This window comes from Centroberyx gerrardi, chromosome 5 (assembly GCF_048128805.1).
Source record: "Centroberyx gerrardi isolate f3 chromosome 5, fCenGer3.hap1.cur.20231027, whole genome shotgun sequence".
In the NCBI taxonomy this organism is placed as follows: domain Eukaryota; kingdom Metazoa; phylum Chordata; class Actinopteri; order Beryciformes; family Berycidae; genus Centroberyx; species Centroberyx gerrardi.
The window spans coordinates 18,929,749-18,940,916 of record NC_136001.1 but is presented as its reverse complement, the minus strand read 5'-3'; the positions used below and the strand labels follow the sequence as shown (position 1 = coordinate 18,940,916).

General features: G+C 40.6%; 1 protein-coding gene across 1 annotated transcript in view; it reads right to left on the bottom strand.

Annotated features, from left to right (window-relative positions):
* The window catches only part of bsnb (bassoon (presynaptic cytomatrix protein) b), a 59,588-nt gene that overhangs the window by 43,994 nt on the left and 4,426 nt on the right, over positions 1-11,168 (bottom strand). Inside the window, exon 2 of the mRNA XM_071912673.2 lies at positions 7,438-7,828. Within this exon, the coding sequence (XP_071768774.2) occupies positions 7,438-7,828 (391 nt within the window). The remainder of the gene's footprint in view (positions 1-7,437; positions 7,829-11,168) is intronic.

Sequence of the window (11,168 nt, the reverse complement as noted above, 5' to 3'; positions counted from 1 at the left end):
CCCAGCAGGGGAACTTAGTGTTACTAAGGATGCTGGTAAGTAGTGGAGAGTGGTGGCACTTAATATTACAGTTTTTCTCAATCGCTTAGATGCATTTTCCCAAACACTAACCTCAAGTGCAATTCCCAAAACAGCAAAAGCATTTCTCACAACACTACACTACCTGTGCAAAAAAACCTAAAACGCTCCAAACATTACAGTAATCACACACGTCAAAAACACACAAAGTCGCAAAAGTAAGTGCACCGCTTGAGCTAAATTGTGTCACTGACAAATATTTGATCAACATGTCATATCTTATGCTGCTCAGATCTCATATGCAGGTTGTAGCTATAGGTTTTGAACATTGTATCATTCAAAATTGTAGTTACTGTATTCTGCCTTTTTAGAAGCTGATAAAAGGTCTCAATGGAATCTCAATGGATTTCAGGGTGTAGGATGGATTAAATCTCAGAAATCATGAGTATAGTGTGGAATGTGAGTTTCACTTATGAATGGCATTGGCTCCAGGTCTTCAAGATTCAAAGAAAAAATAAATTATCATGCTCTCCTCACTATTTCTGAAAATGCATGCAGGTGCACTTTCACTGGAGTTTATCTTCTCAGATATTTTTTAAATGTGTTCATTTTTGTGTATTTATTTAATTTTTTCTAAAAAATAAACTTACTAGGGAAGTGACTCACTGGAATCACACACGTCACGCTGGCCTTTTCTTTTGTACAAACACAATGCTCGTTGTACATAGTATTTTGCATGTAATGATTTACACAATGAACAACTGTGTCAATGCGAGTGTGAAATGTACACAGCCGACTGACAAAAGTACAATCTGTTTTGACTGGCATGTCACAATCAAATGAGAATTGCATCTACGCAATTACAGTGCGCTTAGTGTTTTGCAAAATGTGCTCTAGCATTTGCATTTTGCGCAAACACAATGAGAGTTGAAATAGTGCCATGGCCAATTGTGTTAATGTTGTGGGGTTTTGATGCACTATTTTGAGAATGAGGTTACTGTTTCGGGAAATGCATCTAAGCGATTGAGAAAAACTGTAATCCTTGATACAGATATAGTCGGAATTTTGTCAAAATCTGCTGCTGAAATGAAATATGGAATTATTCTCATGTGATAGGCTTGTAGAGAACTATATTACCTGATCATACATATATAAAAAATATAATGTCTTGTCAGCTGGTACTGATAAAAAAAAGGCCACTCACTGTACAGAGCCTAAACTGAGTGTGGAGAAAAAAAGGATATCTGACTTGAATGAATAAAGAATTCTATGGGAAAACTGCCTCATATACTGTAAAACAATGATTTCCAACCTGTAGTACAGTAAAAATGAAAAGAATTGCTCAAAAAGATGCTATCACATCCCTTCACTACATCTTTAAGGGATTTTAGGGTGTAACATGGATACTGCTTCCAAATACACGGACTGCATTCATTCCAAATATGGACTGCATTCAAGTCTAGTCTCATAGGTTTCAAAGAAAAATGAAATGATTGCCCCATCACCACACTGTGAAATATTAGAGGGTGAGCTCTCAGTGAGTCTCTCTTATATTATTGTATATGGAATTCAGTGGAGAAAGTGGACAAAAGAAGCTCATGTGCGTCTTCCAAATTTTCACATAGATTAACAAGAGGTGATTATTCCTTGCTGGAGGGTACAGCCCAACTAACAATAAGGATTGGGAACTTTATCTGTGATGAATTATGGGGTCCTGATAATAAAAAAATGCTGGTAACCAGTGTCCTAGATTTAGTATCTGGCAGTTCTCTTTGCAAAATATTTTTGTATATGCAAAATTCAGCATCTAGTGTCTCAGTTGGATTCTTGACCCAGTTCATACTGTTTGTCCACTGAAAGGCCCAATCTGTGATTACAGTCTGGTGCGCTCTGTTCAAACACTGTCACCCCACCTGCCTTATTTATATAACGATTTTGCAGACTGAACATTTATTTTTCAATCTAAATTTGGCGCTCTGACAATTTTAGGCAAGGACTCACAGTAAATGGCAGTTGAGATTTCATGAAATTGTAAGCTCCTATACTTTTTTTTTCTTTAATCCTGTTTGTTAATACTGGAGAAAAATACAACTTTCTTTTGATTTACCATGTTTTAAAAAGTTTCCAAATCCTTATTTCCCATAAGGAGTCAGACTTGTCAAGAACATACAGTATGTGATCGTATTCAGAATTTAGATGATCAAATAAATTACTGACTGCATCTTTAAGTGAATCTCCACCCTAACATATCCATGTAACATTTCTATGTTTTAGTTAGTTAGGGTCACATAGACACCTTGAAGTATTACTGAATACTAGATATACAAATAGTAACCCATCACATCAGTTTTATGGATTTATCCTGCATCTGTCCTCCACTAATACTGCGTGGCTTTGAGAAAGAATAGATTATTCTTTCTCGAATTCTCAATTCAAACCAATGTTTAACTTTCCAGAAATGTATTCTGGGGTCCGAGAAATAGCGAAGCGGTAATTCACTGTTGTATATAGTACATGCAGTATATGCAAAAAAAAAAGTGTTTCTGTAACTTGCGTTTGAGAAATATTATAATAAAAAGCAAGTTGCTATTCATAGCATTAATAAATTATTAATTGTGCTCTAATTAAACTATTGCAACATATCCTTATTTGGTGGATCCCCTCCTGTGAATGTTCTAAAATCAGAGCTTCCTCTGGGGCTTCGTCGCACAAAGGAAAACAAATAGACATTCAAGTATTGCCAATTTGGTGCTGCAACAATGGTGGAAAACAGAGTGCCGCTATGGCTTACTAACTTCTGTTTCTGTAACTGTCCCCACAAATGATTAAACAGCTCATTTTCCTGCAAAACTTTTGATAACTAGCTAGTCTCATACACAAAGCAATCACACCTGAGCCTAAGAATATTTTTTTCGTTCATTAATTCATTTTCTTTACCCTATCCCACCATATATTGGGCGGAAGGCGGGGAGACATCCTGGACGGGTCGCCAGTCCAAACCCATAACATTTGGAGATCCAGGCATCCTCCCATTGTCTCCTTTGCCAGATCTGAATGTCATGGAATCTCATGTGACATATAATGCAAAATCAGAGAGGGAATAGAGATGTACAACTGGCCATTTGTGTAAATAACCTGTACATTAAGGAACTCTCCGCTTTGGTCAAGCTATAATAGCATGGCTGAACACCAAGACTCTTAAGCTCTTGGAGAACTGTAATCACATGAAGAACTCTCCAGTTAAATTACAGTTCAAAGCTCAAGAAGTTCCACCTGGAACCATCTGAACCGACAAAGTTGCCTTGAAGTGCCCTCTTTGTTCAGACTGCAATAAAACTCCACAAAGAAGAACCATAACAGGATGTTTATTTATGACACTGTGGATAGCTTGTTCTCCCAGGTTGGCCTTATTAGCTTGAGGAAATCAATTTTGGGCCCCTTGAGCTTGACTTGCACTTGTTTTATTTGGTCATAAATATTTCTTTATTTTTCACCTAACATGTTTAGTGTCAGCTGCATAGTAAGAAATCAACTAGCACAAAATTAAGACTTTAATTCCAAAATGAGATGCCTACCACTTAAAATAAACTAATACCTTCTCTTACAAAATGATTGCTGGTGTAAAAATATTTATAGAATACAATCCAAGTTTTTACGTTAAGCCAACCTACGACATTTGCTTACAAAATAGTAACACCTTTATGCTGAAATTATCCATATCCATGAAATACTGAGTGATGAATTTTAGGTGCCAATTATTTTCAGAATGGAAATAGAGTGTTTTGGAGCCAAAAGAAATGTTTATGTTTCAAAACTCACATCGCTGGATTGGTTACTAAACCAAACCAAGTGCAACTGACAACTGTGGACGCCTCTCTCAGACTTGCCTGATATATTTTGTTCAAAGGAGAGACAATAGAGAGTTCCTCTATTGAGTTTTTTTGTGTGGAGGCATTAATTGAAGCTGCTGTTTGGTTTGGCATTGTTGCTTCAATGAAAAAGAAGGAATTCCAAGACACCCAAATAAAAAGCCTTAATTTAATGACTTGTTTCAAAGGACATTTTAAAACCAACTCCACGAAGCTTTAAGTTTTTGTTTGAAGAGCGCCTTGGAATTCTTTCTTTTTGATATATTTTTTGCATTGTGGAGCTCAGGGCAGAATCAGAGTGATGTTGCATACCATTAGTGTTGGAATGAACAGTCTGACTGTTATAGTTAATTTATGATGATGCTTTCTCTCCCATTCTTTCTCCCTGCTCCCCTGATCCCCCACATCTCTCTCTCTCTCCCTTTTCTCGCTCCCTTCTCTCTTTCTTTCAGCTGTGGCTTCTCAGGACCGGGCCATCATTGCAGACAGAAGGAGGGTGGGATCTATAAATAGAAAACGGACCAATTATAAAGCAGATGTTCCCCTGTATGATGGTGGGAGAATACTGTCGGCGGGGAGTGTCTGTGGTACTTTCTCTATTTCTCTGAGCTCTTGTTCTCTCTTGTTTTATCTTCCATCTCTGTGTCTGTCTTTGTCTGTCTCCTTGTTTCTCTGACTCGCCCTCTCCCTCTCTCTCTCATTACAACGTTATTATTGGAACACCTTGCTGAGAACTATTATATCGCTCACTGAAAACTGTTTTTTTATCTTGTTATACACACTCTTGCACACACACATGCGCGCACACACACACATACACGCAAACGCACACACCGGGCACACACATATAATTGCATGCATATATATGCACAATGCATCTGCAAAGCCTCAAATCTAAGCCTGCATTTTTACATAAAGCCTCATCTTCCAATGTTTGAGTGACAGCCCTGAAACAGTGGTGGCACAACAGCCATATGCTGCTTCCTGTTTAAGTCTTTTTAAATTGCATTCCTGTCACCAGATTGTTTGACACAGCTCCAACTTGCATTTCAACAACTATTATCATTCCAGAAGAGTTCTACATGAGCAGAAACCGCCTTAGGAGAACATCAATGAAAACCATTCTTGTTGAATTTCATAGAACCCCTCCCACATGTAGCTTTGATTCTGAGGTGAAGGTATCATCTGGGACTTTATAGTGAATAACTTTAATCTAAAATATCAAAATGTGGAATTGCCCTTGGTTATCAGCACTTTAATCAGCATCGCCATCTTTCTGTAATTTGAAGGGAAAATCCTCTTCAATAACAGATTTCGCACATATTATTCCTATAATCTGGGACGGTTCAATCAGTATTTGTCAACTATTTGTAAACAAGAACAAGGCTTTTACAAAGCTAGAAGCAAGAGAGCCCGGGCTGACCTCATCAAGAGATGTCATCAAGAGACAAATCCTGGAACTGCACAACTGGCAATGAATGAGAGACCGACTTTGTGAACAGTCACAAGTACCCAGGGTGATTTTACTGGAACATGCCGTGGATTCATTTTCTGTCAGCACTGACAATAAAATAAAGCTCATTCAGATGCATGAATTCAAACAAACATTTTAAGCCCAGAAAATCCAGTTTTTAGCTCAAAAAGTTCATATGTACAAATATCTAATTGTCAAAGATCACAGGAATAACGTCAGTTCCTCCTTAGGCTCAAATTTTCACTTCAGCTTCCTTAGCGTGTCTGTCTCTGTCTCTGTTACTATCTTATTCTCCTAGTCCTTCATCGCCGTCATTGTAATCGGAATTGCAGTCATCATCATCTTCAACATTATCATCACCACAATCAACAACAACATGGTCATCATCAACATCGCCGATAAGGCTACATTAGATATGCTGCAGTGAGACACCAGCTGAATCCATGCTAAGTGGGTTAGGGGGTGAATCTTCTCAGAGGTAGAGCTCTTTCCCTCCCCGTCTTTCTCCCTGTCAGCGTGTGACAAGCAACCGAGGCTCAGCTGAAAAATACCCATAACATCCACCTCCGCTGCTCTCTCTACTTCCATGCTCTCTGCCATGATCTATTCTTCACTGTCTGTCTGCACAGTTCTTTGGTCCGCTCATTTCTTTCTAATCCTTCCATCTCTCTCTCCTTTCCTCTCCTCCGTCTTTTTCTGTCTGTCTTTTGCCGAGTCTCATCCACTACTGCTCTCCCGTCTCATCCACACATACACACAAACACGCACTCATGCACGCACACACACACACAATTAATCAATGCATTTACATAATATCAAATGCTAAATGTTTACTCCCTCAATCCTTTACATTTATTCAGCCTACATATAGCCCTGATAGCCAATAAGCCAGCATAACTGACATTGCAATTTGGCTGCAAATTGCAACATGACTCACTGGAGCTGATGAGAAACTTTATGACAGATGACACAGCCACACTTGACTCACAGTAACAGTGAAGCATAGACTAATTCAAATTAGGCAAGTGCTTTATTTTGGGAAGAAGGCAATAGGATTTCTCAGCTACCTGTTAACAATGATGACTGTTTAGATGCATGTGAATGACTATGACTGATGGAGAAACGTGTTTGCTGCGTTCAACAACTGTTCTCAGCGCTGTTATGAAAAGCCTTGCTTTGGATGAGGCTCTGGGCGCGATTTGGATGGCTCACTAGTGCATGTCAGGAAGGACGGATATAGCTTTGTTCAAGTGTTATGTACATGTGTTATGTAACCTCCTTTGCAAAAACATAGAATGTGTTTTCAAGATTAGGGCCTATGATTCATTATGGCTACAGTGAAATAAGAAGTGACCAATACATTCCTGGGTCAACGAAGCAAATCCCCCCCCCCCCCCCCATAAAAAAAGTACGAAGTGTGTGATAACAGAGTGTTTGGGTTTGGAAGGTCATGGGCCCACCAGATCATTAAATGTTTAGCACATCAAGGGGGAGCATGGCTCGGACAAACCCAGCATGCCAATAATTCAAGTCCTAACCCCTGTTCCTTCACAGGGCCTCCAGTTGGTGTAATCCCAGCCTGTGGGCTGAGTCACAGCCAGGTTGATAACAGGCATCACAGACACACTGCTAACAAACTTTGATGAGTCATAAGGACCACAGGACCACTGTAACTAAAATCCAGTGCCTAAATCACCCGCTTTGACCAAAATCAAAACACAGCACACCACACAGTCTCTACATGACTCTGCATTCCTGTTAATATATTATCTGCATTAAAGATATATAATTTCTATCTGTGTAGCAGGTTGGCGTATAGGGGGACTACCATTCAACTGGAGGGCACAGGCTGAAGCCCCCATGACAGCAAGCATCCACCCTGTTGAAGTGTCCTTGAGCAAGATACTGAACCCCAGCTGCAGGGAGCTGTTCTGTAGTTCACCCTGCGGTCTGACGTCACTGAGGAGGGGAGGGGAGGGGGAGTGAAAAGAGAATCTCCCTATGGGGATAAATAAAGTGCCATATTATTATTATTATCCCTCTGAATGTCAGTCTCAGTCGGGGAGCACCACCTACCTCTGTGAGGTGTGGGTTAGGGTTGAAGCCACACTGGTTGCACACCATTAAGCGACACTGTGTGCAGGTGTTGATGTGCAGCTGGTCATCCCCAGTGCCCGTCAGGTCGGTGGTTTTGCAGACGGGGCACAGTTTGCTGCTGGGCATGGGTGCAATTTGAGGCACGGAGTAGGGGGAGGTGGGGACGCTGCCTCGGTCCGGGGACACAGAAGGGGATCTCCCGGTCCTGCTGCTGCCCACGTCCACCTGCAGGCTCTTCCTGGCGACGTGACCCTGGCCCTGCTCTCCATGGGCCGCGGCAGGCTGCGGGCTGTCATGGGACGCCAACCTGTCCCCCGTCCCAAGACCGCTCTGGACCCCTGCTTTGGGCCCCGGGTCTGATTGAGGTGGCCTGCCGGACATGCTGTAGAAAACAGACAGAGAACAAGGTGGACATCACACCTGGGTTTCTGGGTTTTAACTGATTTAACTGGAAGACCATGTGCAGAGGTACTGGAGACAACATGATTCACATGTACACCAAGTGAACGCCAGCTGCAGTAGTTCAACTAGAATAGACAATTTAAAATTCAGCAGACACTCTTATCAAGAGCGACTTACAATTAGTGCAACAGTAAACTAAGTGAACACTCCTCAAGCATCAACAGGGTAAGCAGCCACATAATTCAGAGTTCCATGAAAAGAAAAAGTGCCACAACATTAAACAAGTAAAATTATCACTCCTAACAGCAGTTATGCTAAGTCAATAAGCAAGCGTAATTATAATAATCTAATACCATAATGACAACAACAACAGCTAAATGCCTAACTAGTATAGAATAGATGTTGAATAACAGTAGAAGTGCATATCTGTGTGTGTGTGTGTTTTACTAGACACCAATATACACTAGGCTAGATACACAGATAAAATATGTGGTCAGGTCACAGAGCGATGTTTGCCTTCCTCAGAGGTCTTAGTGAATGTAGTATCATTCAGTTTCATCGCTCATACACCCACACTTCAGCCTCCTCACCTCACTGGCGATGGATAGAGACCAGTTCTCCCAGCTCCAGAGATGGAGGCAGTGGGCAACTATTTTATCTCTATATCGCTCTTTCTTACACGTCTGTATACAAGCACAAATTGCCAAACACATGTAGTGGAAATGTATTGTGGCCCACCCCCGTCCCTCATTCACAGACACACACACAGACACACACGCGCACCTACACTCCTATCACCAACATCATCACAAATTTCCATTCTCTAGATAGCGAAGAAATTCTGGCTATACAATTAAAAATATGGTATGGTCAAGGGTGGAAGTAATAAACTGAATTACACTTATTCACGTTACTGTAAGTGAGTAGCTCTTTTGTGTACTTGTACTTTTCAAGGATTTTGTGAGGTCTGTAATTACACTTTTACTTTTAAGTATACTTTGAGTGAAGTATTATACTTTGCTACATCTTAAATCACATCCATTATAGAGTATACAGTTTGTAGACTCTCCATAAGCACTGCATCAGAAACTGACCAAATGTGAACTGCATCTGCATCAAACCTGCATATAACATTAAGTAAATAACAATAATCATTTCATTTCATAATCTTGTTTTGCAATGCTCAACATAGAACATAAAACATGTTCAATATCAACACTACATTTATAGAGAATAACGCAGTTGTCCCTACAGCATAACCATGCCAATTATGCACCATACTTCCAAGCGGCCTCTTTATCTTATTTATTCTGTCGTCAACCTGCATTTTACATCTGCAACAGCTCACTCACAGTTACCTTTACCCACAGCAACGTTTTTGGGGTGACTGAGGGAAAGACTGAGGGGGTTGATGAGAGGCAAAGTGAATGGGTAAGTAAAAATGAGTAAGCGAAAGATGGAGTTGGGGAGTGAGGGAAACAATGAATAAGTCAGTGAATGTCATCAGATCCAAATCAGCTTGCCAGCCCTCACTCATGGCCTTGGCCCATTTGCAGCTGCACAGAAACCACCGCTAACACAGTCCTAAAATGTTGTGTTGATTCATGCTTTCCTCATTTTTTAAATTAAAGGAGTGCTCTCATCCTTTTGGTGAAAGATAATATGTAACAATGTGTTTTTACTTTTTACATTTACTTAAGTAGATTTTTACACCAGTAATTTCTACCGCTACTAAATTTGCAAAGCAGCAATACTTCTTCAGTGGGATATTTTGGTACTCTTTCTACCCTTAGGTACGTATACGGTAGCTTATTGGTTATGTTCTGTACAGTAATTCTGTTCAGAGGTACACTAAGCCCACATACTGTAAAAAAAAGATTATCATTGTTGCTCATGGTGTGATATCACACTACTCAAAATGTTGGCCCAGAGTAAGGGCCAATGTTGAATATTTATATTGCCTGTATCAGTTTCCTTGAAGTGCACCTTGTGGCTTGTTTTCCCTCTTTGAAGCCACTCTGCTGGCCTCAATGATATGGCTGGTGTGGAGAGGAGGTAGTTTATCAGACATCAACAGTATTACGAACTTTTGCTTTCTCTGCTCATTCTGGCCCGCAGGCAGTAGTGCCAATAGTTAAACAGAAATGGAGGATTCCCGCTGTCACAACAACTTAGACCTTGTTTTGTCGTGGCCGTCATCTTCAAAGACAGTCTCAGCAGCCCTGCTTCCAGGGCGAGAGAAGGATAGAAATAAAGGAAAGAATTAAAATAGAGCATGTTAGCGACAGTGAGTCACGGCCGATGACTTGAGCTGCTGCACAACTCCAACCTCCCTCTCCTCTCCCCAGGATCACCCAGTTCACCCAGTGACCCCATCAGGAAAACCGGCGCTCTTCAAACCACCACTATAATGCTACATATGAAATTCCTCTGACAACACACTCCTGATTGTGTGGTGACTATTCTGGCTCTGTTTGATGCTAACTGAGCCTTGAGGCTACAGATAAGCTACTGGCCATTGATACACTGGGTTGACTACTAAAGTCTAAATCTAATCTACAAGGCGTATTCACAAGGCAGAAGGTAGTTTCACAGCTATGATTATCACGAGAATAGCAAAGACACCAAGTGGAGTCTTCTGTGATCTATACACAGCCCAAACCTCAGGCTTGGTATGAGAGTTAAAAAAAAAAAAACAGTTTAAACCCCCCTTTCAAAAGATCTCTTAAGGTATTTTTCATCATGCAGCTAATGGTAATTCATTGAGAGCAAATTGAGGCTTTGTCTGTAAATCACTACAAGTTGTTTGCTTTACCACTAAGTGGATGGTGAAGTGTTTGAAAGCTGCCAGTCGTCTCTATTCTGACTCCGCTGTGAAACCTCCTATCCCAAGGAAGCAGAGAGACAGAGAGATTTTCTGCATAGCCTCACTAACATACGCTACAACAATACCGCAATGTCACTGGTGAAAAAGTAAACCGATACACCGCACAAATTAACACTGAAGCTGCAGTACAACTCCAACCTTTAGAAGATATACACTCTGTATGCAAACAAGCACACAGTGGACCTAATACTCTATAATGGGGCACGCATTGTGTCACAGTACAAACATTTCTTGACCAACCTCTGTAGAGTTAATAAAGCTATAATGTCGCAATAAAACAAAGTAATTTCCCCTATTGCAAAGACAAGCCTATTTAATACCCAATATTTAAAGGGCCACTGATTTGCACGAGCCTCACAGCTTCTCTACACCCTTGGCGCAACAATTTTGCTTGATCAAAAGCTAACATTCAAAAAGATTT